At 66.8% G+C, this 27,851-nt stretch overlaps 1 protein-coding gene across 1 annotated transcript; it reads left to right on the top strand.

Moving 5' to 3' along the window:
• The first annotated feature begins 945 nt into the window (after window positions 1–945).
• On the top strand, window positions 946–26,838 carry RAPGEFL1 (Rap guanine nucleotide exchange factor like 1). The gene is made up of 15 exons (XM_044999664.1): window positions 946–1,613; window positions 11,565–11,643; window positions 12,603–12,753; window positions 13,229–13,326; window positions 13,658–13,770; window positions 14,481–14,648; window positions 15,486–15,583; window positions 16,396–16,518; window positions 17,019–17,197; window positions 17,586–17,676; window positions 20,055–20,105; window positions 21,068–21,155; window positions 21,986–22,050; window positions 24,542–24,596; window positions 24,977–26,838. Exons 1-15 carry the CDS (start codon window positions 1,181–1,183, stop codon window positions 25,099–25,101), a joined length of 1,917 nt encoding a protein of 638 aa, XP_044855599.1. The 5' UTR covers window positions 946–1,180; the 3' UTR covers window positions 25,102–26,838.
• The last annotated feature ends 1,013 nt before the right edge of the window (window positions 26,839–27,851 follow it).

The following is a 27,851-nucleotide window of genomic DNA, read 5'->3' as shown; positions in this document are numbered from 1 at the left end:
GTTGGCCTCTGGGCTCCTTTGCCAGGTTCCCACCCTCTGCCCCCAGGACTAGCGACCGAGCCGAAGGCTGAGATCCCTCGGCAATCCCAGGAGCTGGCCAGAGGGCAGGGTAAAGCATCGGTCCCCCTGCTCGGAGCGGCGAGCCGGACGGGCCAAAGCAGGAGCAGCGACTGCGCATTGAGTGGCTGGGCCGGGGGCTCACGGGGGCGCTGGCACCGGCGCTGAAACCACGGCACAAACCCGTGGAGGGAACCAGGCCTTCGGTTGCTATTGTTACTGCAAGGTGGGGGGCGCGGCCACCCCCCAGCCCCAGCCCCCTGGGCCTCGGGCACCGGCGCCACAGGGCTCCGCCCAGGGGTGTCTCGCCCAGGCGAGGCAGGAGCTCGGCCCCGTGAGCGAATGGTCCTGCCTGGCCTCACACTCTCCCTACATTCCCGAGCCGTGAAGCTGTGAGGCTCCTAACTCCCCTGGACGCCAAGGGAGGTTAGGAGCCAAAATACCTTGGCGGGTCGGGGCCTATGGAACCTGTGGGGGTGGGAACTCTGGCGACCCCGGCTCCCGCTCCCTGGGATGGGCTCGGGGCCAGATCTCCCCACAGCCAAGCGGCCGCAGGTGTTACCCCAAATCCCCACCTCCTGCCCCACAGCGAGGCCCTTCTCTGTTCTCTCGCCCCAAAGGGGCCTGCTCCCCCCAAGTCTGACCCCCCCCGCACGGATGTGATTCTCCTCTCACCCCCCCCCCCCCGCTGCGCACACACCCAGGTCCCTGCCCCCCCCCCGGCCAGGCCCGGGTTTATTCTCAGGCTCCTGCTCCCAGATCAAGGTGTTTCGCTTGGCAAGAGTCACATGTGGAGGCGAGGGGGGGAGGGGCCCGGGGGGCGGGGCGCAGCGGGCGAGGGCGGGGCCTGCCGCTCGTTACCTTCCCGGGGCGGAGACAGGCGCCGGGCGGGTGCGAGTCCCGCATCCCGGGGAGCCGGGGCAGCCCCGCCGCAGAGCCCCTGGCAGCCGGGCAGGGACGGGTCCCGGGGCCGGAGCCTGCGCCAGGGAGCGAGCCCGGGGCTGCCTGGCCCCATGGCCCCCTGAGCCCCCCCGCCCGTGCCCGGAGCGCAGCGCAGCGCGGAGCCTGCGCGCCCGCTGCGCGCCCCGTGCGCCCCCGCTGCGCGCCGCCCGCCCGGCCGGGCATGAAGCCGCTGGAGAAATTCCTGAAGAAGCAGAGCTCGCACCTGGCGGGCCGGGCCGGGGCCGGGGCTGGGGCCGGGCTCGGGGCCGGGCTCGGCCCGGGGGGGCTGCAGCGCCGCCAGAGCGTCTCCCGCCTGCTGCTGCCCGGCTTCCTCCGGGAGCCCGCCGCGGAGCCCGCGGGCATGGAGCCGGCCCAGCCCGGCGGCGACGGGCGCTGGCTGGAGCTGCGGCCCCCGGACGCCGCTCTCCGGTCGCCCTCGTCCTTCTCCTCCGAGGAGCTGAGCCCCGGCGGCGGGGAGCCCCCGCTGAGCCCCGACCCCGCCGCCACCTGCTGCTGGCCCCCGGGGCCGCCCGACAGCCCCGAGCGCCTGCTGGGGGCGCTGCTGGACCGGCTCGGGGGGGGCCCCACCTCGCACGGCCAGGGCTGCGGCGCAGGTAAGGGACGGAGCCCGGGGAGGGGGCTGCAGGTGCCTGTGGTGGGGGGCTGCAGGTGCCCGGGGGGGGCTGCAGGTGCCCGGGGGGGGGCTGCAGGGGGGCAGCAGGTGCCCGGGGCTGCAGGTGCCAGGGGAGGGGGCTGCAGGTGCCTGGGGGAGGCTGCAGGGGGGCAGCAGGTGGCGGGGGGGGCTGGTGCCAGGGGAGGGGGCTGCAGGAGGTCAGCAGGTGCCCATGGTGGGGGGAAGGGAGGAGTCAGCAGGTGCCCGTGGTGCCAGGGGAGGGGGGCTGGTGCCAGGGGAGGGGGATCAGCAGGTGCCCGTGGTGCCAGGGGGAGGGGGGCTGGTGCCAGGGGGAGGGGGGTCAGCAGGTGCCCGTGGTGCCAGGGGGAGGGGGGCTGGTGCCAGGGGGAGGGGGGTCAGCAGGTGCCCGTGGTGCCAGGGGGAGGGGGGCTGGTGCCAGGGGAGGGGGGTCAGCAGGTGCCTGTGGTGCCAGGGGAAGGGGGGGTCAGCAGGTGCCCATGGTGCCAGGGGGAGGGGGGCTGGTGCCAGGGGAGGGGGGGTCAGCAGGTGCCCATGGTGCCGGGGGGGTCTGACTCTCTGGACGAGGTGCGTGTTGAAAGTGGGGGTTGGTTTCTGTCACAGTGGGGGAGGAGCGGGAGTCTGAGGGGGAGGGTCAGGCCATTAGGTGAAGGTCAGGGGCCCTGCAGGGCCTGGGGTATCCACAGGAGGCTGCAGGGTCCTGCACTGTGGTAACGGGGTGGGGGCCTGGAGTCACCTCTCCCGAGGAGCTGTCCACTTTGACGGTCTGCGGTGTCATTGCAGAACGGAGCCCCCAGGAGGCGCCGTGTCTGGGGAGAGCCTGTGGCAGAGGCCGGGGACCCCTCCAGAGAGGGGTGCTTGTGGGGGAGGCCCCCCTTGGCCAGCTGGGCAGGGACTGGCTTTTCCAGCCCTTGGCGAGCACGGCCCTGGGGAGGGGGCTGCAGGGGGCTCAGAAATGAGCAGCGGGGCTGCCGGGGCCCAGGTGGTGTCGGGGGCCCCTCGAGCCGCCGGTTAATCTTTAACATGGCTCCGGCGCTGTAATCAGCCTGGCTGGAGCGGGAGCCGCGGCCCTTGGCACAGGCTGCCCCTCTCGCCTCGGGCTCCGCACCTGAGATCCCAGTGGCAGATGGCCCCGGCTCCGTGCCTGCCCCTGCCCCTGTGCTCAGTCGAGGCCGGGCGGGGGGGAGCGGGACCCCCGGCCGGGGGGAGCGATGCAGCACATGGCAGCATTTGGCTTCTGGGGAGATGCGGGGGGTGGAATTCGTGTCTGTGCGGCTGGGCTAGAGCCAGGGACGGAGCAGGTACCGGCTGTTCACGCTCCCTCCAGCACAGCCCTGGGAGGGGCCTTCAGTCCCGATACACAGCACCAATTCCTCCCCCTGATCCCCCGCTCTGCCAGTGCCCCTCACTCCCGACCTGCAGCCCCTGGGCTCCCCACCCCGCTCTGCTGGTGCCCCTCACTCCCGACCTGCAGCCCCTGGGCTCCCCCTCCCTCCCCCAGCTCTGCCGGTGCCCCTCACTCCCGACCTGCAGCCCCGCCTCCTGCTGTCTGGGGTCCCTCACCAAGACCCTGGCCAGTCGTGGCGCATTCCATGATGGTTTGTGGCTGGGCAGTGGCCCTACAGGCCCATGTGGCCCAGGCCAGGTCCGGGGCTGGGGTGCCCAGATGCATCATGGGGCCATTGCCCTGCGAGGGGTCCTGGGCTCCTTGCACTGGCCCCGTGTCTGCGCACGGCCCCAGCGCGGTCCCATGTGGGTGCTGGAGAATTAGCAAAGCTCCTTCCACTGCAGTGAACCAGAGCTTCACCCTCAGCGCCTTGAACGTCGCCTGCAAAGGGGGTCTGTGCGGGGGCGGGGAGAATGACCAAACCACCATCCGGGCCTGGACTCTCCTGCCCGAGTCGGGGGGTGCAGTGGGCACACGGGGAAAGGGCTGTCGCCCCTTTGCTTGGGACCTTAGCAGCAGCGGGGGTGGGTCTGATCAGGACCATCTCTGCACTGGCTGAGGGGGACGTGCAGGAAGCCTCCTGTCCGTCTCTGAGCTCAGGTGTGGGGGGATCCTGGGTGGGACGAGACGCTGGCGGCTGCTCTAGGACGCTGGGACCTTAGCGTCCAGCACGGCTCTCCCTGGGAGGCGGCAGAGCCCTCTGATTGGATGCCTGTCTTTGCTCCTGCTGCCCAGTGCATGGGCAGTGCCAGCAGTGCCGGTGGCCATGCGGCTGTTAAACAGCTGCTGAGTTCCACCCCAGAGGTGGCTGCATTTCAGTGTCAGGTGAAGGGGTCCCTTTACCCATGTCACAAGGGGCTTGTGGGGCTAACTTGTGATTGAAGCACTATGAGATCCTCCCAGGAGCGGTGTCATATAGTGTATATAGATGGGGAAACTGAGGCACAATGAGAGGCAGAGCCTTGCGCAGCACATCAAGGGCAGAATTAGGAGTAGACCTGGGTCCCGGTCCCCTGTAGTAACCATGGGACACGTGCCTCCATGTACGTCGCCTCCCCATGCGGTGCAGGGTATAATTATCCGGATTTTCACAATAAAGCAGCCTCTGGAGCAGGGGGTGAAATGTCAGGACAGGTCCCAGCCTGGGGAAGAGGAGGATTTCCGTGCTCCCGCCCCGCAACCCTCATCACAGACCACCCTGGCAGCAAAGCCCTGGCTCCATTGTGCGAAGGATTTGCTTAATCTCCAGCTCACTGGTGCAAAGTTACCTCGTGTGCAGAGTGGCAGAGCTTTGATCCCGAGCTTGGCGTTGCCCTGAGCCGGCGGCAGTGGAACAATGCGCCTGCCGAGCGATTCCCATCCCAGGGGCTCCAGGCACTAACGACGATCGCTCCAACCCCGCTGTCGGCAGCCCCACTGGCAGGGGGAAAGTGACTCCTCCGTGGTCACACAGTAAAACTGGCAGCGCTAAGAATAGAACCCAGGAGTCCTGGCTCCCAGCTCCATTTGCTCTAACCACTAGACCCCACTCCCTTCCCAGAGCTGGGAATAGAATCCGGGAGTCCTGGTTCGTAGCCCCCATTCGCTCTAACCACTAGGCCCCACTCCCTCCCCTGGCCAGGGTAGAACCCAGGCATCCTGACTCCTGGGCGTGTATTTAAACCACACCCTGCCCCCTCCCTGCATTAGGTGCTGTGTCCCCACCTCAGAGTGCGGCTGGGCCCATGGGGCCGGCAGCTCGCAGAGGGGGCTGGGCGTGGGGGGTACCATGCTGGCTGTGGTTCGGGGGCGGGAGGGGGGGCTGGCGCCTGCTCCGTGAGCCAATGGAAGGCATCTCATTGACCGCGGTGGGCTCTGGAGCTGGGCCCACGTCTGAGCTGCTGGGATGCCTGGCACTGAGTGGCCCCCGGTCCCTCCCTGGTGCCAGGGGATGCCCCCAGGAGAGGGGCAGAGCCTGCTTGCTGCTGCCCTGGGGCCCATTCACTGCCGGGGGGCGGGTCAGCTCGGGGGCTCCCTGAGGACCCAGCGGGGGTGAATAGCTGGGGGGGGATGGCAGAGGTGGGGTTCAGGGGAGGGCAGTGGTGCTGGGAGCCCCCCCCAGCTCCCCTCGCTGCAGTAAGCGGCTGCTCTCTACTCCCTGGTGCTCAGACCCGCTGCCTGGCGGGAGCCCCGGGGCAGGGAGCAGCCCCCCCCCCGCTCGCTCCCCGGGCGCCTGCGCGGCGCCTCGCACCCTGCAGCTGTTCTGGAGCACGGGCTTGCCCCGCACGCGGGTTCCTGCTTGGGAGCTTCCCTGAGGCTCCAGCTCCGCCCTCCTGGCTTCCGTGGGTCTGTATGGTGAGGGGCACGGCCCAGGCGGTGCTGAGCCTCCCCTAGGAGGCGCTGGGCTCCCAGCCCGGCAGCCTCCATCTCGTGAGAAGAACCCGGGAGCCGCCTTGGCCTCTCCCCACTTTGAGGAGTGTTTTTGGGTGGGTGGGGCTGGGGGGTCTGAGTGTCTGGGGTGGGGAAGGAAGGACCCTGCCTCTGGGAGGCCTCCTGGGTACGGTCCCCACAGCAAGGGAAAGCCAAAGGGGCCATCCCGGGGCTGCCTTGGTCCTAGGTTGGATTCCGGCCATATGGACCAGCAGGACGGTCCGCTACAGGCAGCACCTCCACTGGCTCCCAGCTGCATGTAGCAGGAAGCCTCCCTCTGTCCCTGCTGTCCTGTCCTGCTCGGAGTCTCGCCTGGCTCCATCGCATCTTCTGCGGCAGGGAAGCAGCTGAGGCCCCCGTGTGCCCTGTGGCTACGCACCGGGGAGCCCACGGGCGGACGAAGCTGCTCAGATATAACAGACAAACCGACCATGCGGCTAGCAGGAAATCGCCTTTTCTTATACATTTGGGGGGGGGGGGAACAGACGCCCCGTTAACCTGCAGGACTCACTGCCCCAAGGTATAGCCACATGGTCGAGGACCCGGTGTGATTCAGGACAGGGTTAAATACGTAGCCCGGCATTTTCCAAAGGCCTTAAGGGACCGTGATCCCAAAGGCCCAGAATCCTCAATCTCAGTCCTGGGGACAATAGAAGGAACATCTGGTCTGTTCAGCAATCCTAGCTGAGGGATATACACCCTCATGCATCAGGGCACAAGTCAACCAGAACCTTCCCAGGGTCAGGAAGGAACATCCCCTGGAGGCAGCCTAGGGCATGAACTGCAGGGTTGTATAGTCCGTCCATGCACCTTCCTCTGTAGCACCTAGGCCGAGACGGGCCGCTGGGCTCTTCCTGCTCTGAGCCAGTGCAGCAGGAGAGACACCTTAGGAGGGACAGTGTGACTCAGTGGGTAGGGCTGGGAGTCAGGATTCCTGGCCTCTATTCCTGGCTCTGCTGCTGACCTGCTGGGCAAGTCATTTCCTCTCTGTGTGCCTCAGTTTCCCCTCCCACCCTGTGTTTGTTTAGGCTGAGATCTCTATGGGGCAGGGACTGTCACTGTCTGTGAGCACACGGCACCACGGGGCCGTCTGAGCTGCGCTTTCTAGGTCCAGCTGTAACACTGTAATCCTGGCACTCCCTGTTCTGATGCCACGAGGCAGGGGTCGTGCACCAGGCCGGAGGCAGCCCTGGGCTCCTGCGCTAGGCTCACCCCTGTGGTCGCCCTGGGCCGGGGAAGTGGGAGTTTGCTGCAGCTGGTCCTAGGCCGATCTGCCGCCCAGAGGCTGCACAGCGGCATCGAGCCGCGGCGGGTGCCCTCTCCCCGTGCGCGCCCGTGGCAGGCGGCTGGCTGGGAGGGCGGCGTCAGGCAAGCTGGCCCCGCTTGGGGCAGGGTAGGAGAGGGTCCCTCCCCCGGGCCACGGGGCACAGCGAGGGAGTGGGCGGGAAGCAGGCTGCTTGGCTGGCGCCGTGAGGGGAGATGCTCGTTGGTTCCTGTAGACCCCACCTGGAGGAGCTTTGGTGTTCACCTGTGGACTGGCCCTGCCACACTGTGGGACGTGCTCGACCCCCTGCCAGGCGGAGCTTGCCCAGCCTGGGTACCTGGCACCCGGCGGGGGTGCCCGAGAGATTGCAGCGTGTCGCGCAGCGCCAAGGGGGCTCGGGGGCAGGGGGCCAGATGCCCTGGAGCCGGAAGCCATCTGGGGTCTGATCTTCCGAGCAGTGGAGAAGGGGGGAGGCCAGGTCACCCTGCTGGAGCCGGGCCAAACCGGGGTCCCCGGCAGTTAAAATCCCCTCCCCCAACCCAGGGAAATGCCCCCCCCTCCAGCCCCTGGGCAATTTCACTTCTCTCCCTGCGGCGGGCACCAGCTGTGCTCGGCAGCAGCACAACGGGCTGTGCCAGGGAGGGGGCACCGGGGAGCCAGGCCGGGCCGGCGAGGTCCCAGGACTCTCTCAATACTCTGCTGCAAACCCCCTTTGGGAAATGCTCCCCCTGGCTCGGGGGGGGGGGTGCCTGCAGCCCAGAACCCGCCCCGCACTGGGCGCTAACCAACCCCCTGTTGGCACGACCGTAGGCCTGGAGCTGCTCCTTGGGCAGGGCTTGGCACGCGGGCAGGGCGCGGTGTGTGTGGGAGCCAACTGCCCTGCTCAGGTTGTACCTGCTCTGTAAATAAACAGCCGGCAGGGCGGGGGGCCCATTCCCCAGCGGCCGTGTGCCCCCTGTTCAAACACAGCCGCGGGGGGGACTGGGAGTCAGGACTCCTGGGGTCTATTCCCAGGTCTGGGGCCGGGCGTGTGATTAGAGCAGCAGACGACAGGTCAGGATCCCTGGGTGCTGCCACTGGCTAAGGGGGGAGGGGCAATGCAGACTAGTGGTTACAGCAAGACACTGGGAGTTGAGCCGTCTGGGCTCTGCTCCTTCCTGGGTGGCACAAGGGGACCCTTCTGAGTCTCAGCGCCCCCCTCAGCCTCCACCCCTTCTGCTGGGGTGTGGAGCCCTGGGCCGGGCCGCGTGCTGCTGGTACACGCTCTGGCCCAGCCCTGTTGTTGTGGATTAGCCGTGCTGGGGCCGCGCCAGGAGCCTGGCTGGAATCAGGGCTCAGCGGGCCGGGTGCTGCACAGGCTGGGCTCACAGGGCCTACGATGGAAGTGACCCAGCGAACGGGGTTCCTGCTGACCCCCGACCCCTCCTCTCTGCCCGCCTGCCCCCAGGCAATGCAGGCGGGGGCCCTCGCTCCGTGCCACGGGGTCTGTGCTGCTCATGGCCTCGCCGGCCTGGCATCTCACTGGGGCCTAGCGAGGCGGCCTCTTGTCTAATGGCCATTAATTGGAGCCGGATTTGCTAGCGGGCAGGGAGCCAGCTTGCCAGGGCTGCTCTGTTCCTTGGGTTTGCCCTCGTTGTCTCCCCCTGCCGTGGCTGCCGGGCGCCTGGTACCTCACGCCCCTGCACAGAGAAACGTGGAATTCCGTCAGCGCCTATTAGCCAGCCAGCAGCTGTGCCCACGGCAGCGTGTGCCAGGCTGGGATCCCAACGGCTGCGTCAGGAGCCCAGTGAGATGCAGCTCCCAGGTGCTGGCTGCATGAGCTCGTCTCAGACCTGCCAAGAGGCAGTGCGGCCTAGTGGACTGAGGCCCTGAGAATCACTAGCGAGGGCTTGATTGCTTGTGGCAGCCTGGCCTGGTGGCAGGGACACTGGGTGGGGAGGCAGGACTTGCGGTTCTGTTCCCAGCTGTGCCGGGTCACTGTGGGCAAGTCATGGCCCTGCATCGTGCCTCAGTTTCCCCTCCCACCCCTTGTCTTGTTTGCTTAGATTGTGACCTGCTCAGGGCAGGGACTGTCTGTCTCTGTGCAGCGCCCGGCACAACAGGGCCCTGGTCTTGGTTGGGGCCTCTAAGCAACACCCTGTACTACGAATACTAATATTGGGGGGGTGTCAGCCTGGCTTTCCTGCCTACCCCCGCCCCACCCCCACCTCCTCAGTCAGGTGTAGGATTTTCCTTCCCTGCCTGACCCGTGTGCTGTTAAACAAGTCAGTGCTATGCCCTAGAGGTGGCTGCTTTTCTGTCAATCCGCATCAGCTGCGGGGAATTTGCCTCCTGTGCTGCTGCTGTTCCAGTCGGCTGCTGGGCTGCACACTAGAGGTGGCAGCGTCTCGGGGCTGGCTGTGGTGAGAGTATTTGGGAGTCGGGGTTCTCTGCTCTGACTCCAGGCTCCTCGCTCACACAGTGGAGTTAGGAAGACAGGGAATGAATTTCCTGTCCTGCTGGGGGCAGGCGCTTGGCCTCCCGCTGGCTTTTGGTGTCGGGTGATGGGAGCTCGAGCAGGGCTCAGCGCCACAGGGCCTGAAGCGAAACCGAAGGGATTTGCATTTATAAAAACGTTTGGCTCATCTTGACAGATGCCAAAGGCTCATTCCCCTGTTTTCCGGCCTGGCTCGTGGCGTTGCTGGGCAGGCTGGGCTTCCTCGGACAAAGCACCCGCTGGAGCCGGCGGGGAGCCTCGTCTGAGTATGGAATGGCAGGACTTCAGCGGGTGCCGTGTTCCACCCCAGAGGCGGCTGCATGCCAGTGGGGGCTCAGGGGGTGATGTTGTGTGTTTGGGGGGGAGGTATATGAAATGGGGGGGGTATATGAGGTGGAGGGTGTAGGAAGTGGTGGGTGCATGCTGTGGGGCAGTGTATGGGGTGGGGATATATGGGGGTGTGTAAAGTGGGTGGGGGGATATGAGGTGGGGTATGAAGGGGTGGGGGGTATATGGAGTGTGAGGTATACGGGGGGGTGTAAAGTGGGTGGGGGGATATGAGGTGGGGTATGAAGGGGCTGGGTGGGGGCATATGGGGGTGTAGGAAGTGGGACTGTTCTTAATGTTTCCTCTGAATACTGTGTGGGTGCCTCAGTTTCCCCAGTGCATTTCTTAAGTCTCCAGTGTGCATAAATGGCCGACCCTCTGTCTCCTGGCAACTAATGGCCAGGCCCTTCCCCCCTGCAAGGGGATGCTAAAGGTGGGGGAGAACAAAGAGGTCAGGTGACCTCCTGGCCCAGGAAAGGAACCCAGCAGAGGAGGAGGGGCTGGAGGGGGGCTCAGTTTGGGGCTGGCTGGGGACGGGAAGTGAGGGCAGACGGGGTTGTCTGGCTCGCTGGGCCCCAGAATGGACCCGGCTGAGGGGTCCGGTTCTCTGTACCTACAAGCTCTGGTTTAGACCATGTTCCTGTCAGCTAATAAACCTCTGTGTTACTGGCTGGCTGAGAGTCACGTCTGACTGCGCAGTGGGGGGGCAGGACCCTGTGGCTTCCCCAGGACCCGCCTGGGCAGACTCGCTGGGGGAAGCGCACGGAGGGACAGAGGAGGCTGACTGCTCCAAGGAGAGACCCAGGAGGTGAAGCCGTGTGAGCTCCTTGCCCTGCAGACAGGCTGCTCCGAGGGAGAGGAGGCTCCCCAGAGTCCTGCCTGGCTTGGTGGGGAGCAGTTCCAGAGCAGCGCCCGGGGACCCCGTGACGAGCTGTAGGAAGTGGGTGGAGGGTGGCAGGTTTGCTGGGGGTGCTGGACATTGATCCCCCAGGGTCGTGCCAGGGGCTCGCCTGGCGAGGGGGCTGGACCGGATCAAGGAGCGGGGGGGGGCGCATGGCTCATGGGGGCAGAGCCCTTGCTGGCCCCCGGCGTGGAGGAGGAGGTCAGGGCGGGGGCGGGGGCAGAGTCCATGTGCAGGGGCTGAGTCCCACCATTCCTGGCATGGGGACAGCCTGGGATCGATACCAGCGCGTCCCGGCAGGTCAGGGACCGAACGGGCTGCCCCCACGGCCCCTCTGGGCCGGCCCCCTGGGGGAAGCGGGAGAGCTGGGCACTGCTGCCCAATCGCTGGCGCCAGGAGGTGGCTGACAGGACGCCTGGGTCTATGCATGATGCTGGAACTGAGCGAGTCCGCCCCACGGCCCGTGCCTCAGTTTCCCCAGCAGGGCTAACAATGCCAGCCACCCTTGTTAAGGACAACGTGAGATTATCCTGTAGCAAAAGGGGCTCAGCTCCCTGAGCCACGAGCCCGGGCCGGGGCACCCTGGGGAGACCCCCGGCAGCAACATTGACCCCGTTGCTCACCTGAGCCCCCACACAGGCCAAGCAATTGTAAATAGCTTTGATGCAGGCGTGTGTGTGCATGAGGGACCATGTGTGCAGGGGCAGCACGTGTGTGTGCGAGGGATTGTGCGTGCGAGGGACAATGTGTGTGTGTGACGGCAGCACGTGTGCGTGCGAGGGATTGTGCGTGCGAGGGACAATGTGTGTGCGTGTGAGGGCAGTGTGTGTGCGTGCGTGCGAGGGCTGTGCGTGCGCGAGGGCTGTGTGTAGGTGCACATGCTACGTACTCCCCCCCCCCGGGGGAAGGGACGGGATGGGGCCAATTCCCTCTGACTAACGCGGTGCTCACGGTGTTTGTGCATCGCCCAGTGGGTGCCCTCGTGTGGTGGCCCAGCCATGCCACCGCCAGGGCAGGAGGCATCGTGGGCACAGAGCGCCGCCCGCCTGCCCCACGCAGCCCCCAAGCCCGGGTCTGTCTCTCCCCTAGACGTGCTACTGGACGACGTCATCCTCACTCACTCGCTCTTCCTGCCGACCGAGCGCCTGCTGCAGCAGCTGCACCAGCGATATCCTTCGGGGAAGGCCCCGGGGGCCCCTCCGGGAGGTTGGGGGCAGTGGGAAGGGGCAGGGCTGCTTGGGGGAGGGGCAGGGGGGGTCCGATCTCACCTCTTCCCTTTCCACAGCCGAGGAGGGGGAGAGCCGCCGGGCTGGACACGGGGTGGGGGGGCCTTGGCCCGGCCATTGGTGCTCGCTCGCCGTCTGGCCGTCGGACACGGCCACACTCTGGCTGTGATTTCCGACAGCCCCGGCGGAAGCTCGAACCGGAAATACACGGCGGGTAGAAGCTGGTTTGTTATTGTAGGGTCTCCTGTGAGGAGCTGGTTTGCTCCTGAGAGCGGGCGGGGCGGGGGCTGGGCCGGTTTGTTATGGTAGGGTTGCACGCCGGCACCGGCCTGCTGCCATTTATTCGTAACGGGGCTGGTCTCAGCCAGTGCCAGGCTGCCCCTGTGGCAGCGCGGGCCGTGCAGACAGCGATGCCAGGCAGGCCGGGGTCGGGACGCCCGGGGCTCCCCTCGCGGTGTGACCGGAAGCAGAGTCGCCCAGCGGAGAAGGAGCCAACGTGTCCTGCCTCGCCCTTCGCTTCAGCCGGCGGCCCTGGTCCGTGCCCCATGTCTGGGCCCTGCGTGGGACCAGGCGTCCTGGAGTGAAACTCACGTAACCTCACTCAGGCTCTTGTGCCCCGTCTCTCCCCGGGGGGTTACCCCTGTTTGCCCCACCCGAGGGCCCATGGGATGCAGAGCAGGGCCCGGGGCGCTCAGCACCCGCCTCTAGAGCTGAGCTCATCTGTCCCCGGGGGCAGCCGGGAAATGAACCCAGGTGTCCGGCGCTGCAGGGTTCTCTTGCTGCAGTAGCCAGGGCGCTCGGTGCCCCGGGGGCTGGTTGCCTCTCTTCCCCCAGGGGAGACTTTCAGCCCCGTTCCCCTCCCCCAGCTCCCTGGTCTCGTTTCCCTTAACCCCCTGCCCACCTTCCTGCTGGCGTCGGGGGGCCCTTTGCCCGGCTGGGAGGAGGGCGCCGCGCTCCCGAGGAAGCGGGCCGTGCTGACCGTGCTCCTGCACTTCCTGGAGACCTACAAGGGCCTTCTGCAGGAGGAGGAGAGCGCTGGGAAAGTCATCAAGGTGCGTGGGGGCCGGGGGGGCGGCTCGAGGGGTGGGGGGGTCCCGCCCCGGAGCAGGACAGCCCAGGGTCTGTCACTGCGGGGGGAGTCGTCAGTTCCTCTCTGCCCGCAGCTCATTAACCCTCTGCGCTCGGCCAGGCTGGTCAATGTCACTCTCTGGGCTGCTCCACGCCCCCCACCCGCCCCGATTCTTCCTAGTGGATTTAATCCCCCCCCCCGTGTGTGGGGCCCCGGCCCCCCCAGCCCCAGGGCGTCTGTCTCTCCGGTGACGTGTCGCTGCGTATTTCTGCAAGCCTGAACGTGGGCCCTGCAATCCCCTCGGCGGCGCCCCCCAGAAAACCAGCATGGCCGGGGGCGGGGCGGTGGTTTGTTCCCCAGTGTCTCAGGGCAGTGCCAGGCCAGATCTGAGCCGGGGGAGCCCTGCTGGCCGGGCAGCCTAAGGCTCCCCCTCCTGTGTGCTCCCCACCCCCCCGCAGGATCTCTACCTGCTGATCATGAAAGACGCCTCCCTCTACCCGGAGCTGGAAGACGAGATCCTGAGGCTGCACCAGCTGGTGGAGACGGTGGAGCTGAAGTGAGTGACGCGGGGTCCCCGCCGGGCTAACCGGAGCCGCGCTGCCCTGAGCCACGGCCCTGCAATTGCAGCCCCGCTATTAGCAGCGTTACGGTAATGCCAGGAGGCCCCGATCCGGGCCCTGCCAGCGATGGCCAGCGCGGGGCTGGTACCCAGACCTGGGCGCACAGGGGTTGCTACTGGGGGACACTAGGTGGCACCCAAAGATATTTCTATTGGGGGGGCCAGGGCCTCGTGAAAACCCAGTGTGGCTTAGTCCCCACTCTGCAGCCCCCCGTCCCCCCCCGGGCAGTCCTGCCCCCTTCCCTGACCTGCCCCCACTTGGTTGCAGGGTGCCCGAGGAGACCCCCCCACCCAGCAAGCAGGTCAAGCCGCTTTTCCGGCACTTCCGGCGCATCGACTCCTGCCTCCAGACCCGAGTGGCCTTCCGGGGCTCGGATGAGAGTGAGTGTGGGGAGGGTCCGAGTGCCCGGCCGGGCAAAGCCACCAGAATCCGATTCCCTGCTGGGAGGCAGGACGCCTGGGTTCCTTCCGCGGGGGTGGGGGTGGGATGTAGCGGCTTGGGCCACTCACCAGCGCTGGGTTCCTGCCCCCGATGGAGGGTGGTTGGCACCGGGGGGACATCCTGCTGCCTGCATTCGTTACCATGATCGCGTCAGTTTCTGGGCGAGCCGGCGGCAGCTCCGAGGCTCCGGGCGAGCTGCCAGGGTGGCTGTTGGGGGTGTCAGATGTGGGCCCTGCCCCCACTGGGTAGTGCGGGGAGACCTCGGGCAAGTCCCTTCCCCGCTCTGTGCCTCAGTTTCCCCATCTGTAAAGTGGGGGATCAGCCCCGTGGCCAGGCCGCAGGAGACGCTTTGGGAGGCTGGGAGGGAGGGTGCCGAGAGATGCTGGGAATGAACTGTCTGCTGCCCCCATGTCTGATCGCCCCATACCCCAATCCAATAGCAGCCCCCAGGCGACCCTGCCGGCAGAGCCCCAGCCGGGGGGCCACGCCCCCCATGCCCATCAGTGGGGTGATATGGCCGCAGGCTCATGAGAGCAGGACCTTGCTGCCCGCTCCCACCGGGGGGCGCCGGCGATGGGGCAAGGGGGATGTGGCTGAGATTCCACCCCCACAGCAGCCCCCCACCCCTCCCTCGTCTGTCTCCTTGCAGTCTTCTGCCGCGTGTACATGCCCGACCACTCCTACGTCACCATCCGCAGCCGCCTCTCGGCCTCGGTGCAGGACATCCTGGCCGCGGTGACGGAGAAGCTGCAGTACTCGGAGGAGCAGAGCGCCCGTGAGGAAGCCCTCGCCCTGGTGGTGGTGGCATCGTCTGGAGGTGACTGGCCTGGGGGGGGCGAGGGGTATCAGTGCAAGGCATGTTCCAGCGTCCCTTGGGGCTGGGAGCGGCATTACTGGGCAGGGTCCAGCCTGGCATCGCTGCCCCTGGCTACCTGCTGTGCATCAAACCAAGGATGTGCCAACCCCCTCCAGGGCCGCCCGATGCCCTGAACCAGAACCATGTTCATCCCCGTGGCCTGGGCAGAACAGAGCCCCTGCCCCAGTGAGCTTGTAACAGTGTCCTCCCCAGGTGCCAGTAGGGGGCGCTCTGCGGGTTATCTGGGCACAGGGGCCATGCCAGAGCTCTGCAGTCTCCGACTGATGGGCTGGGGCAGACCCTGGAGAGACGCGGGTGAAGGGGTCTGGGCGGGGACGAGAGACCCGCTGCCCCCGGGGGGGTCCGGGCGGGGACGAGAGACCCGCTGCCCCCGGGGGGGTCCGGGCGGGGACGAGAGACCCGCTGCCCCCGGGGGGTCTGGGCGGGGAGGATATTTTACGGCTGGCCCTGGCTGCCGCTGGCTCGTGGGTGGGGGAATAGCCCCCCGCCCGGGGCATTCAAGGGTCTGGTAGCTCCGCAAGGCCTCTTGATACAGATTCAGGAGCCTGCCGCCCCCGCCCCCCATTCCAGGCCAGGGGGCAGAGCCTGAGGGCCGTTGGTTGGCCGGCTGAGGGGCAGCGAGCCTGGCAGGTCCCAGAGGCTGGGTCACAAACCTTTGGGCACTAGCCAGCCCCGTTCTGAGCAGAGAGACTGGCATTGGCTGGCCCCCGGGGCCTCGTGGCTGGGGGAGCTGTGCTGGACACCGCTGACCCCGGCCCCCGTCTCTCCTGCCCCCAGACAAGGCCCTGCTGCAGCCCAGTGAGGAGTGCGTCTTCACCACGCTGGGCATCAACAGCCACCTCTTCGCCTGCACGAAGGACGCCATCGAGGCGCTGGTGAGAGCCCCCCCCCGGGCACGGCACCAGGGGCCGCCCCCGGGAGAGCCCGGCTTCCTGCCGGTTAGCCCAGGGCAGCCAGATGGTGCCAGCTGTGCCACAAGCCAGAGGGGGGCTGGGGGGGCTGGTGCCCAGAATCCTGCTTGTCTCCACCCCTGGGGACGGATCGCTGGTCTCCCGTGGTTCTGGGGAATCCCAGTGCTTTTGGAAAAACGTCCTAACCCTGAGATCACTGCACTAGCACTGAAATGAAGCCACCTCTGGGGTGGGACGGCAGCTGCTTGGCAGTGCACGGTGGGAATTTAGAAATCCTGTATCCAGCTGGAGCTGCAGGGGACAAAGCAGAGTCCCCGGGGTTGGGATGTGGCCGGGGCTCTGGGGTCGATGTCCCGACTCTTGCAAAAAGCATCATGAAATCTTAAAGGGCTCCCAGGATCTAACCACTAGGCAAGACCCCCTTTCCCGCCAGTGCCACGATTAACCTCTTGACTGCTGGACCTCACTGCAGTCCCTATGTAGCACTGGCACCTTGGCGGTACGTTGCGGGGGGCAGCCATGCAGGTGCCCTTTGTACCAGGGACATGTGGCCACAGAGCCACTGGGTTACTGGCTCAGCGCCGAGCGAGCGAGTGATTAAACTGGGGTCTGGTCGCTTTAGCTGTGTGGTTCCGCCCCCTTCTGAGCATTTGTGGGTGGGGGAGGAGCTCCCCTCCCTGAGCAGTTCCACATTCCCACGGCGGGGGAGGGGGCTGCTACAGAGGCCAATACCCTGGGCACCCTAAGGCCACAGCCTCATGGCAGGTCTCCCCCAGGTCCCGCTCCCCGAGGAGATCCAGGTCTCGCCGGGCGACACTGAGCTCCACCGCGTGGAGGCCGAGGAAATAGCCAATCACATGACGGCCTTTCACTGGGAGCTCTTCCGCTGCGTCCACGAGGTGAGGTCGGGGGGGCTGCGTGCAGGGGGGCAGGGGGAGGCGATATGGAGCAGAGCATGCTGGGGAATTGGGGGGGGGGGGAACAAAAATCTGAGATTTCTGCACCAAAACAGAAACTGGCCCCACGCTCTCGACGGGGTCGAACTGCTTTTCTTTTTGTGCCCAGCTCTAAGACGGGGCCTTCGCTGCTCCCTGCTGGGTTTAGTCCAGCCTAGGCCAGCAGCGAACAGCTGTTTGGCCCATACGTGACCTGAGTTTGGCGGGTCTCAGTCAAGCTCCCAGAAGACAGGTGTCCCCTCCTCGCTCTCAGTCCTGGCCACGAGATCACGGTGCTACAGAGCCCGTCATCCCTCTGACGGGGCAGTGTGGGGCTTTGCTAAGACTTTCTATACGGGAGGGGGCCGGGGAGGGGTCTGGGTGACCGGGGGGAGCTCAGGGTTCAGGCTGTGGGGCACTGCTGTGGAGCGACACCGACCGTGCCCCTCTCCCGTGGTTTGCAGCTGGAGTTTGTGGACTACGTTTTCCACGGGGAGCGGGGCCGGCGGGAGACGGCCAACCTGGAGCTGCTGCTGCAGCGCTGCAGCGAGGTGCAGCACTGGGTGGCCACCGAGATCCTGCTGTGCGAGTCGCTGGGGAAGCGCGCACACCTGCTCAAGAAGTTCATCAAGATCGCAGCCATGTGAGCGCCGCGTCCTGCCCTCCGCGGGGACCGAGGGCCCTGCACGGGCCCGGGGCGGGTCAGTGGACAGGGCCCCCCCTTGCGGTCCTGGTCCCCGGTCCCTCGGCCTCAGCTCGGCGCTGCCAGGTGTGAGGCAGGTCAGGTGTGGATGTGGCCGCTGCTGGGCAGGAGGCTGCCGGGCCCCTGACTGGCACCACCGGGGCCGGGGCTGGCCACGGGGCTGCGCTCTACTGGCCCCAGGGTCCTGATGCCCCAATGCCCAGAGCTTGCCCAGCTGGAGGGCAGTGGGTTGCGTGCCCCTTACCCCTCCCGGCGGGCTGGGGGGGCAGGATCTCTCCCCTTTAACCCGTTAGTGGCTGGCCCTGAGCCCCCTGCTCCGTCTCCGCAGCTGCAAGCAGAACCAGGACATGCTGTCGTTCTACGCCGTGGTGATGGGGCTGGACAACGCAGCCGTCAGCCGGTTACGGCTCACCTGGGAGGTGAGGGGGGAGCGGGAGCCTGGGTCTCTGCTTGTTGGGCCAGGGTTTGGGACCCCCCCGTCGGTCAGGGTAGGGCTCCCCATCCCCCATCTGAGCCAGCCGGGTCGCCTTGCCCCGACTGGCAGTGACCTCACGTCATGGACGGCACCTAGCCCGGGCCGTGCTTGGGGGGAGACCTCTAAGGAGAACCCGGGGGGGCTCATAGGGGGCGCTCTCCCCTGGCAGGCAGTGCTGACCCCATGCCCCAGGGTGGCACTAGGGGGCGCTGTGCTGCAGCGACTGGGGTGGGGGCCCAGTAGGGGGCGCTCTCCCCTGGCAGGCAGTGCTGACCCCATGCCCCAGGGGGTGCTGTGCTGCAGCGACTGGGGTGGGGGCTCATAGGGGGCGCTCTCCCCTGGCAGGCAGTGCTGACCCCATGCCCCAGGGTGGCACTAGAGGGCGCTGTGCTGCAGCGACTGGGGTGGGGGCTCAGTAGGGGGCGCTCTCCCCTGCCAGGCAGTGCTGACCCCATGCCCCAGGGTGGCACTAGGGGGCGCTGTGCTGCAGCGACTGGGGTGGGGGCCCAGTAGGGGGCGCTCTCCCCTGGCAGGCAGTGCTGACCCCATGTCCCAGGGGGCGCTGTGCTGCAGGGACTGGGGTGGGGGCTCAGTAGGGGGCGCTCTCCCCTGGCAGGCAGTGCTGACCTCATGCCCCAGGGGGCGCTGTGCTGCAGGGACTGGGGTGGGGGCTCAGTAGGGGGCGCTCTCCCCTGGCAGGCAGTGCTGACCTCATGCTCCAGGGGGCGCTGTGCTGCAGGGACTGGGGTGGGGGCTCAGTAGGGGGCGCTCTCCCCTGGCAGGGAGTGCTGACCTCATGCCCCAGGGGGCGCTGTGCTGCAGGGACTGGGGTGGGGGCTCAGTAGGGGGCGCTCTCCCCTGGCAGGCAGTGCTGACCCCATGCCCCAGGGGGTGCTGTGCTGCAGGGACTGGGGTGGGGGCTCAGTAGGGGGCGCTCTCCCCTGGCAGGCAGTGCTGACCCCATGCCCCAGGGGGTGCTGTGCTGCAGGGACTGGGGTGGGGGCCCAGTAGGGGGCGCTCTCCCCTGGCAGGCAGTGCTGACCCCATGCCCCAGGGGGTGCTGTGCTGCAGCGACTGGGGTGGGGGCCCAGTAGGGGGCGCTCTCCCCTGGCAGGCAGTGCTGACCCCATGGCCCAGGGGGCGCTGTGCTGCAGCGACTGGGGTGGGGGCCCAGTAGGGGGCGCTCTCCCCTGGCAGGCAGTGCTGACCCCATGCCCCAGGGGGTGCTGTGCTGCAGGGACTGGGGTGGGGGCCCAGTAGGGGGCGCTCTCCCCTGGCAGGCAGTGCTGACCCCATGCCCCAGGGGGCGCTGTGCTGCAGGGACTGGGGTGGGGGCTCAGTAGGGGGCGCTCTCCCCTGGCAGGCAGTGCTGACCTCATGCTCCAGGGGGCGCTGTGCTGCAGGGACTGGGGTGGGGGCTCAGTAGGGGGCGCTCTCCCCTGGCAGGCAGTGCTGACCCCATGCCCCAGGGGGCGCTGTGCTGCAGGGACTGGGGTGGGGGCTCAGTAGGGGGCGCTCTCCCCTGGCAGGCAGTGCTGACCCCATGCCCCAGGGGGCGCTGTGCTGCAGGGACTGGGGTGGGGGCTCAGTAGGGGGCGCTCTCCCCTGGCAGGCAGTGCTGACCCGAGCGTGGTGGTAGGGGCCCGAGCTGCTGTTTCTGAGGTTGGGACAGTTTTGGAGGCATTACAGACCTTGCTGACTGCCCTTTGCAGCTGAGTTAGCTTTTAACCCCGATGCCCGGGCTGAATTCCAGCCCTGTCCTACACCGGCCTTGCCCCATGGTTTCAGCTGAGTGTGCAGTGCCTCGCCCTCCCTGCCTGGAGAGGCTCCGCAACCTTGCTCCACAGCTGTGCAAGCAGCTGGCCGTGGTCCACCCCAGAGGTGGCTGCATCTCAGTGCTGGGGAAAACGGTTCCTTCTGCAGCTGCAAAGCATGGGGGGATCCTGGTTGCTGTTTATCTTCCTCTTCCTCCCTCCAAGTAAACAAACCCAGGAAATAAACCCCAGGCCTCTCCCTCTGCCAACAAGGGCCCGGCCCATTGCACACGAGAGCCCTGCCCAGGCGGGGGATTAGCTGCGCATTCCTGAGCCCCGGCAGCCTCCCAGCCCCCTCCCTGCGGACCAGTGACCCCGCTCCGCCTCGCTGCCCAGGGATGGTGCCCTGCGATGGAGCTGAGTCCCCACGGTGCCCATGTGCCAGCATGAGCTGGTGGCACCTTTCCCCCAGTGCGCATGTGGTTGGCACACGCACAGGGGGGTGCTAGGCGGCGGGGTCTGAGCCTGGCCCCATGGCCGGGCACTCACGGTTCCCTTTGTTTTTCAGAAGCTTCCAGGCAAGTTTAAGAGCCTGTTCCGGAAGTTTGAGACTCTGACGGTGAGACCCTCGCCCCTGGGGGCTGGGCTGAGTGGGCGGGGGCTGGAAGGGCACCCCTGGCTCACCGCTCTTGTGCCAAGGTCCTGGGGGGCAGGACTGGGCCCCCACAGGTACCTGGGTAACCTGGCACCTGCACAAGGGCAGGGTGGGGGGTGGAAATATTCCCCTGCGGCTCCGCTCCCGGGGACTTCCAGCGGGAATTTCCACTGGAGTTAACCAGCAGCCCAAGGACGCAGCCGAGAGGAGGGAAAACACAAGGGGGCTGGGGACCGGCCGGTCAATGGCCCTGCCCCTGTGCTGGGCGAGGCAAGCGGCAGCCCCCCAGCGCCTCCTGCTGGGAGCTCCGTGAGCCTGGCGGGAGGTGCGCACCACATGCCCCCGGCTGCCACGGAGAGGGGCCTGGATAACGTTTGGTGCCGTGGCAGGAACCATCCTCCCACCCCAGCCCTCGCACCCCCTACCCCCAGCACCGGCCTGCATCTGCCCCCTCGCTCAGCATGGGGGGTGGGTCTGAGTATCAGGGACCTAGGTGGGTCCCCCCCCATGCTGAGCACACAGCACTTGGCACATACCTGGTGGCACCCCGGGTAACCCCTCAGGGGCCCTGCTCTCCGCCGGGGGATTGGAATCGGCGTGTTCCTGAGGCAGCCAAGCCGGCCGGCTGGAGACCCCCACCGGGGGGGCTGGGCCTTGCCAACGCTGTGATCTTAGCCACCGGCCCGGCTGCCCAGAGTGGAGCCTTGGGTGCTAACGGGGCTGACGCCGGCGCGGCCCCATGTACCTCAGCATGGCCAGGCGCATGGGAGGCTCAGCAGGGTGGGTCCGGATCCCCCGCGGGGTTCGCCCCAGGCCTGGTTCTCCTCACCCAACCCCTCGTGCAGCCTCTCTGGGGTCCCGCTGGGGTGTCCAGGCTGGGGTCCCCCGGAGCACCCCCTCTTGACCTGTCCTCCCTCCCCCTGCAGGACCCCTGCCGGAATCACAAAACCTACCGGGAAGTCCTCTCCAAGATGAACCCGCCCCTCATCCCCTTCGTGCCCCTCATCCTGAAAGGTGAGCCGTGGGCCGGCAGGGAGCGCCAGGTACGGTCCCTCCCTGGGGGGCCTGGGGGCTCCTGGGAGGTGCTCCCCACTGCCCCCTCCCCAGAGGGCTCGCGGCCATGCAGGGAACCAATCCCGGCAGCCGAGGGCCCATGTGTCTGCACCTTGTCGTGCAGGGAAAGCGTTGCCTAGTGGTTACAGCTGGGGGGCTGCTGGGCAGGGCTTCTGGCTCTGCTGCTGTCTCATGGGTGACCTTGGGCAACTCCCCCCCCTCTTCTTTGCCTCAGTTTCCCCAGCTGTGCTGCAGGGAGCGGGGCCCAGGGCTCAGTAGGGGGCACTTTCCCTTCACCGTCAGTGCTGACCCCACTGCCCCAGGGCGGTGTCAGGAGGCGCTGGGCTGCCTGAGCTGCTGTTGCTCCCAGGAGATGGTAAAACCCTGGTGCCCCCACAGCCCCTCATGGCGAACAGGGGCCTCCTGGCAATGTTTCGACTGGGCAGAGTGAGCTCTGCCTGCTCCCCTCCCTTCCCCCGCTGCCACCCGCCCGGGATTTTCCTTTGGGCACTGACAGCTGCTGCGCCGCGCCCCAGAAGGGGCTGCATTTCAGCGCTGGGACACTGAGGATTCCTGAGACGCTTAGGGGCCATGTCCCGCCCTCAGGCAGAGTCTATGACCAGCAGCCCTGGGAATCCCTCTGCCTGCAGGGCTATGGACGGGGCGTGGGCATCTCCCAGCCAGGTGCCCGTGGGGAGGGGCTGCGGCCCAGCACAGCGCAGCCCCCGGGAGGGGGGGGAGAGAGTCCGTCTTGCCTGCGCTCACCTTGTCCCTCCTCCTTTGCCCCCCAGACCTGACGTTTGTGCACGAGGGCAGCAAGACGCTCCTGGACGGGCTGGTGAACGTGGAGAAGCTGGTGAGTCCCCCCCCCCCGCCCAGCCTCCTGGAGGAAGAGACCCCTGGATCCAATTCTCCCCAGCGGGTTTCATCCTCCAGGACACCTGGGTTCTTTCCTTGGCTCTTCCTGGGTGAGGCCCTTCCCCTTTGATGTGTGTTACTCACAGAGTGTGTCCCTGCCCCAAGGAGCTCACACAGGGTGGGAGGGGAAACTGAGGCAGAGAGTGGGGACGGGACCTGGCCAGTGTCACCCAGCAGGCCGATAGCAGAGATGGTGACGGCCCCGTGTGCCCATTGCAAGCCCCTGGCCTGGTTCTGAGAACAGCTGGTGTCTGGGCTGGGGTGGGGGGTGTCGCAGCACCAGACCCCCAGGGCAGTGAGCTCTGCCTTTGTCTGGATGGGACCCCAGGTGGCAGAGCCCCCAGCCCCCTGCAGCGCCTCCCCCCATGGGATTAACTGGCGTTGTCCTGGGAACGTCCTTCATGCAATATTCAGCCTGGTGCAGGCGGGTGGGGGCGGGAGTGTCGCAGCCGGCGGGGGCGGGGGCGGGGTGGGGTGCATGCTGCCGCATGGAGCCAGTGTTGCCATGGCGACGTGCTCATTCCCGCAGCCCCTCCGGGGTCGTGCCAAGCGCTCGGCTCATGGGGTCCTTGGGCTGCTGCCCGCCACAGGGAGCGGGGCCATGGCCAGCCTGGGGGGCACCCGCTGCCCTGGGGAGATTCTGGCCCGATCTGTCCAGCTCGGCTCCCCTGTGCTGGTGTAAACGGGGCAGCTCCTGATTGGCCACCGAGCAGAATTCCCCCCACCTGGCCCATAGCTGGGGGCGGGGGGGCTGGGCTGAGAGATCCCCTCCCCCCATGACACCCCCCCCTCCCCCGGGGCTCTGGGCTGGCTGCCGAGCAAAGCGCCGGGTCGCTCCCCCGCTAACGCAGCCGGTCAGTGCCCTCCAGCAGGGGGGCGGCACCCTGGGTCGTGCCCATTCACAGCCAGGCACCTGGGGGCGGGGGGAGCATGTTGGTGCCAGCGCTGGAGCCTCAGCGGAGGCCAAGAGCCTGGCGTGCGCCCTGGGCCGATTCCGCCTGCCCTTTGTCCTGTCCTTCCCCCAGTGCCCAGTGGGCGCCGGGCACCCCTGTCGTCTGTGCCAGGTGGGTGCCGGGCATCCCTCCCCCCCTTCCCAAGCTGTGCCGGGCGGGTGCCGGGCATCCCTCCCCCCCGTCCCCAAGCTGTGCCGGGCGGGTACCGGGCATCCCTCCCCCGCATCCCCAAGCTGTGTCGGGCGGGTACCGGGCATCCCTCCCCCCCCTTCCCAAGCTGTGCCAGGCGGGTACCGGGCATCCCTCCCCCCCTTCCCAAGCTGTGCCGGGCATCCCTCCCCCCCCCGTCCCCAAGCTGTGCCGGGCATCCCTCCCCCCCTTCCCAAGCTGTGCCAGGCGGGTGCCGGGCATCTCTGCCCTCTGAGCTGTGTCCATTGGGCACTGGGCATCCTTCCCCCCCAAGCTGTGCCCAGCAGGCACCGGGTGTTCCTAGCCCCCGAGCTGTGCTGGGCCCTCACTTCCGCGCTGGGGTGTGAGGTGCGGGGCTGTGGGGATCGGCCCGTGGACGTGAATTGTCCGGCCTGTGCCCCATGAGGATGGCAGCTCTGTGTGCCCTGCGCTACAGCCACACCTGGGCTCTCAATGGGCTGGGAGCCAACATCCCCCCTTCCCCAAGGACCTGGCTGCGGGGCGTGGACCCCTGGAGTGCTGATCTGCCTCCACAGCGAACCCGGGCAGCCTCGCCCCGGGCACGGCATGACCAGACCCCACAGTGTCCTGTCCCCTCCAAGCCTCCTCCCTGCCTGTGGATCGCTGCTCCGCAGCCGCCCAATCCAGCTGTTCCCAGCACCCGGGTTCCTGGCTCAGCCTGTGTCTCGCCTGCTTGGCCCCCGCCTGGACCTGTGCTGGGCACTGCCTGAGGGGGCTGGGCTCTGACCCACGGATCCAGGCGCCCTGTGTAGGAAACCGGAGCCCAGGTCTCGCTACATCGGCCCTGGGGTGGAATTTCCCCTGCGCGACCTGCAGATCACAGCCCCTGTAGGGGAGCGGCGAGGAACGATGGGGGCTGGGGGGCAGAGCCAGCCTTGCTGCTGGCACTGGTGAGGCTCCAGGTGCTGTGAGAGACAAACAACAGCTGGGTCCAAATCCTCTCCCCCACCTGCACCTGGCGTGTGTGTGTGTCGGGGGGGGCACACACAGACCAGCTGTTTGTTGTTTAACACCCCTGCAGGGGTAGTGCCAGTTGGATTGGGCGCCTTGGGTGGGCACGGGGTGGGCCCAGAGTCAGCGCCTGGCCCTTGTGGGTTGGGGGGGTCTGGGGGGGTATCCTGGATGGCTCACTGCCCTGCCTGCCCGTCTCACGGGTGGGCTCCTGGGGGGCTGCGCCCACCGTCCCGAGGCCCTGCCTGCCTTGCTGGGGCCAGGCCCAGCGCCCAGCCCTCAGCCTGTTAACTGCTTGGCTGCCTTCCTTTGCAGCACTCAATCGCCGACAAAGTGAGGACAATCCGGAAGTACCGCAGCCGCCCCCTGTGTGAGTATGAGCGTCTCCCGCAGGCTCCCCCCTTCCCCAGGCTGCACGTCCCGACTGGGGGCTCCGGGCCCGGCAGCCAGGGCGACTGAGGGGGCTGGCAGCGCAGTGCGGGGCCTTTGCCGCCGGTGTACTGCTCTGGAGTTCTGTGCCATAAACCTGTGCAAAAGCCGACTCAGGCTGGCCTGGCTGCTTCTCGGCTGGGTCACCTGTGCCAGGCCCCGGCTGGCAGACCCCATGCTTAGCCCCAGGGCAGCTAGCAGCCCGGTGCCCTCCCTCGTGCGGGCAGGAGCCAGGCTCGGTGAGTTCCACCTGTGGCGGCAGAGCGGCGCCTCCTGCTGCTGGCTCCCGGGTCCTGCGCCCTGACGTCTCCTCCCCCGCAGGCCTGGATGTGGAGGCCTCGCCCAGCCAGCTGCAGACCAAGGCTTACGTGCGGCAGTTCCAGGTGATCGACAATCAGAACCTGCTCTTCGAGCTCTCCTACAAGCTGGAGGCGAGCAGCCAGTGACAGCCGGGGGGCGCTGGGTCCGTCACACTACAGCACTTTGGCCGGCCGCGGCCCCGGCTCGCCCCTGTGCTTGGGGAGACGTGGGGCCTGCTGCTGCGGCACTTTGTGGTTTACAGAGTCGGCTGGACTTTAAACACGCGGCCCTTCCCCCTCGGGGGTGGGGTGGGGGGCGACCCCTGCTGTGCAGACGGGGTGGGCTGGGACTGGCTTTCGGTCTAGCTTTAAACTCCGGCCCAGCTGGGCCAGGCATCCAGGGGGACCAGGGCATGGGTGGGAGACACTGTCCCCTCTGCCGGGTGCCGGTGGGGTGGGGTGAGGATCGGCATTCCCCTGTGGCCACCCCCCCCCTAGGCTCCCAGCTCCCTCTCTCCCCATTCCTGTCCTCTCTTCTTGGGTTCATCCCTCCTGCTTCTCCCACCCGTGTGCGTTTCCCTCCTTTCCTCCATCCCCCAGCCAGAGCAGCTGTGATTCCAACCCCCCCCGGCTCTCAGAGGGACAGGGTGCTGGGACCCCGACCCCGCTGCCGGGGTGCTCTGAGTGCGTGTCAGACTGCAAAGGGCCCCCCCAAGGGGAAGCAGCATTGGGGTGCTGGGGAGAAGCCCTAGCTCCAGGGCCTCTGTCCCCCAGAGTCGGTCCAGCTGAAGGCACCGCACTTCCCTGTAGTTTCAGGGCGATAGCCCTCCCCCATTTCAAAGCTATGGGTTGTCCCTGCCCGCCCAGCGTGACTTGGTCCCTAGGAGTTTGGCTGCAGTAACTGACACAGGTGGGGTTTGAACCTGTGACCTACGGATTGGAAAGCAGGAGCCACTGGAGCAAGAGCCCTAAATCCATTCAACAGCCTCCTGAACCTCCTACATGGGCCGGCGGGGGGGGGGAGGCAGAGCCCCCCCATGGGGGTTATGGGGCCCTCCTAGCGCTCTGGGGCTGGGTTTCTTTTCCCATTAGCCTCCCCTTGCCCCCCAGCTTCTCCCCCATCTCTGCCCCTCGCTTACCTATGCCAGGGCAGGGGCCCGTCTGCCTGGGCCAGCGCTAAGGGCAGTGGTGTAACCCCATTGCCTTTAAACCCTGCCTGTCCGCCCTGCCCTGGCCCCCAGCCACCCTCCACTGCTCCAGCAGGGACTCTTCACCTGGGATGAAGCCACCCCCCCCGTCCCATCGTGCCCCTTGGCGGGATGGGAGCTGCTGCCTACAGCCAGCTGCATCTGGCCCCAAGCAGCCCCATGGCAGCATGCCGAGAGGATAGCAGCCCTGCAGGAGTGAGGGTCAAGTGTGGGGTGAGGGGGCAGCGGGGGAGCCCCAGAACGCTGTTCCCTGCAATTCTATTTTTGTACCTGTCCTTTTTGTCACGCTGTAAACTCCACAAGGAGGTTCTCTTTCTATATATTCAGGGTCTTTCTGTTCGTCGCTGCTGATGGGCTCGCCTGCGGCCGGGGCGGCTCCCTGGCCTAACACGAGAATGTATATATTTTGTACCAAAATGCTCTCAGTTGTAAATTTATTTTTTAAAAGAAAACGTCAGCTCCTTGTGTGCTACGGTGCTTTGTACAGAGACTTTTCTCCGGGCGGCTTCGGGGTGGCAGCCCTTTGCCCACGTGAGCCGGAATGGAAAGATGCACCGGGCAGGTTGGCGGAGGCTGTTTGGGTTCTGAGTCTATGATGCTTTGACTGTGCTCCAGAAGCACTGGGGGCAGGAAGACTTCGAAACAGAAGTGGCAATAAAAGCGGCACTGTCTACTGCGGGGCGTGTCCAGCACCTGAATGATTGCGGCAGCGGGTCCGAGCCCCAGCCGGGCACCAGAGCCGCACGGCATTGGCGCTAGGCACACGCAGCCAGCTGAGGCTCTAGAGGCCGTGCCAGGCCAACCTGCCCCTTTTCATTCAGTTCCACTCTTCACACGCCATGGGGGAGAGTCTTTCAGGAGATGCCTTTGTAACCCACACCCCTCCTGGGGGTGGGGGTCTGGCCCAGCTAGTGGCACTGAGACCACTTGGGGAGAGTTAATGAGGCTGTTCTACCGCCTTAGCTAAGAGCCAGTTGGCTTTTAGCTTGTGCAGTAGAGGCTCATGCTCTAAGCTCCAGCCGGCCCCAGTTCGATCCTGCCTGCCGCCCACCAGGGGCCTGTTGGCGTTACACCTTTCAAGTCTAAGCTCCCTAACCCCCATTGACCCCCTACAGGCTGGCCATGCTTAGGATTGGCCATTTCTGTAGTGCCCCGAGTCTCTGTCCTAAGCCCATCAACCCGGCAGCTGGTGTGTTTATGAACCTCCTTGCGGATTTCCCAGGGCAGCTCCCTCAACAGAGGGACGCTCGTGAGAAAACCGGGACAGTCGCCAACCCTAACTCCATGTGCCCTTTCCCCCTGGCTGAGCCCAGAGGTGCTCCCTAGTACTGTGTGTGACTCCCCACATGTTCCCTGGGCGCCCCAGCTGTTCGACGGGGGTGAAGCAATTTGGGGATCCAGTTAGTAGGAGGGAGGGGATCCGTGGGGGTGGGGTGCTGCGCAGAGAGGGGCATGGCAGAGGGCCCCGCGTGGTGCTCCAAGCTCCCAGCTGACACCCCTCCCCCCGTAGGGGTGCCAGGGGGTCCTGTGGCATGGCAGGGGGCATGAGGTTGACATCATGGCGTTTTGGTGCCGCATGATGATGTCATACCGTGGTGTGATGTCACTGACACAATACGTAGAGGCCTACTGGGGTGTGACATCATTTTGGCCCAGCATGATGATGTCACGTGGTGCTGTGACATGCCA

This window comes from Mauremys mutica, chromosome 25 (genome assembly GCF_020497125.1).
Source record: "Mauremys mutica isolate MM-2020 ecotype Southern chromosome 25, ASM2049712v1, whole genome shotgun sequence".
Lineage (NCBI taxonomy): Eukaryota > Metazoa > Chordata > Testudines > Geoemydidae > Mauremys > Mauremys mutica.
The sequence above is the reverse complement of the archived record's forward strand: the minus strand, read 5'-3'. Positions and strand labels throughout refer to the sequence as shown.

Bases quoted from the DNA above. Each gene is read 5' to 3' on its own strand.
- RAPGEFL1 (XM_044999664.1), top strand. From the start codon at position 1,181: ATGAAGCCGCTGGAGAAATTCCTGAAGAAGCAGAGCTCGCACCTGGCG. The intron at 14,649-15,485 runs GTGACTGGCCTG...TCCTGCCCCCAG, and splicing joins GGTGGTGGCATCGTCTGGAG to ACAAGGCCCTGCTGCAGCCC. The intron at 21,156-21,985 runs GTGAGCCGTGGG...TTTGCCCCCCAG, and splicing joins CGTGCCCCTCATCCTGAAAG to ACCTGACGTTTGTGCACGAG.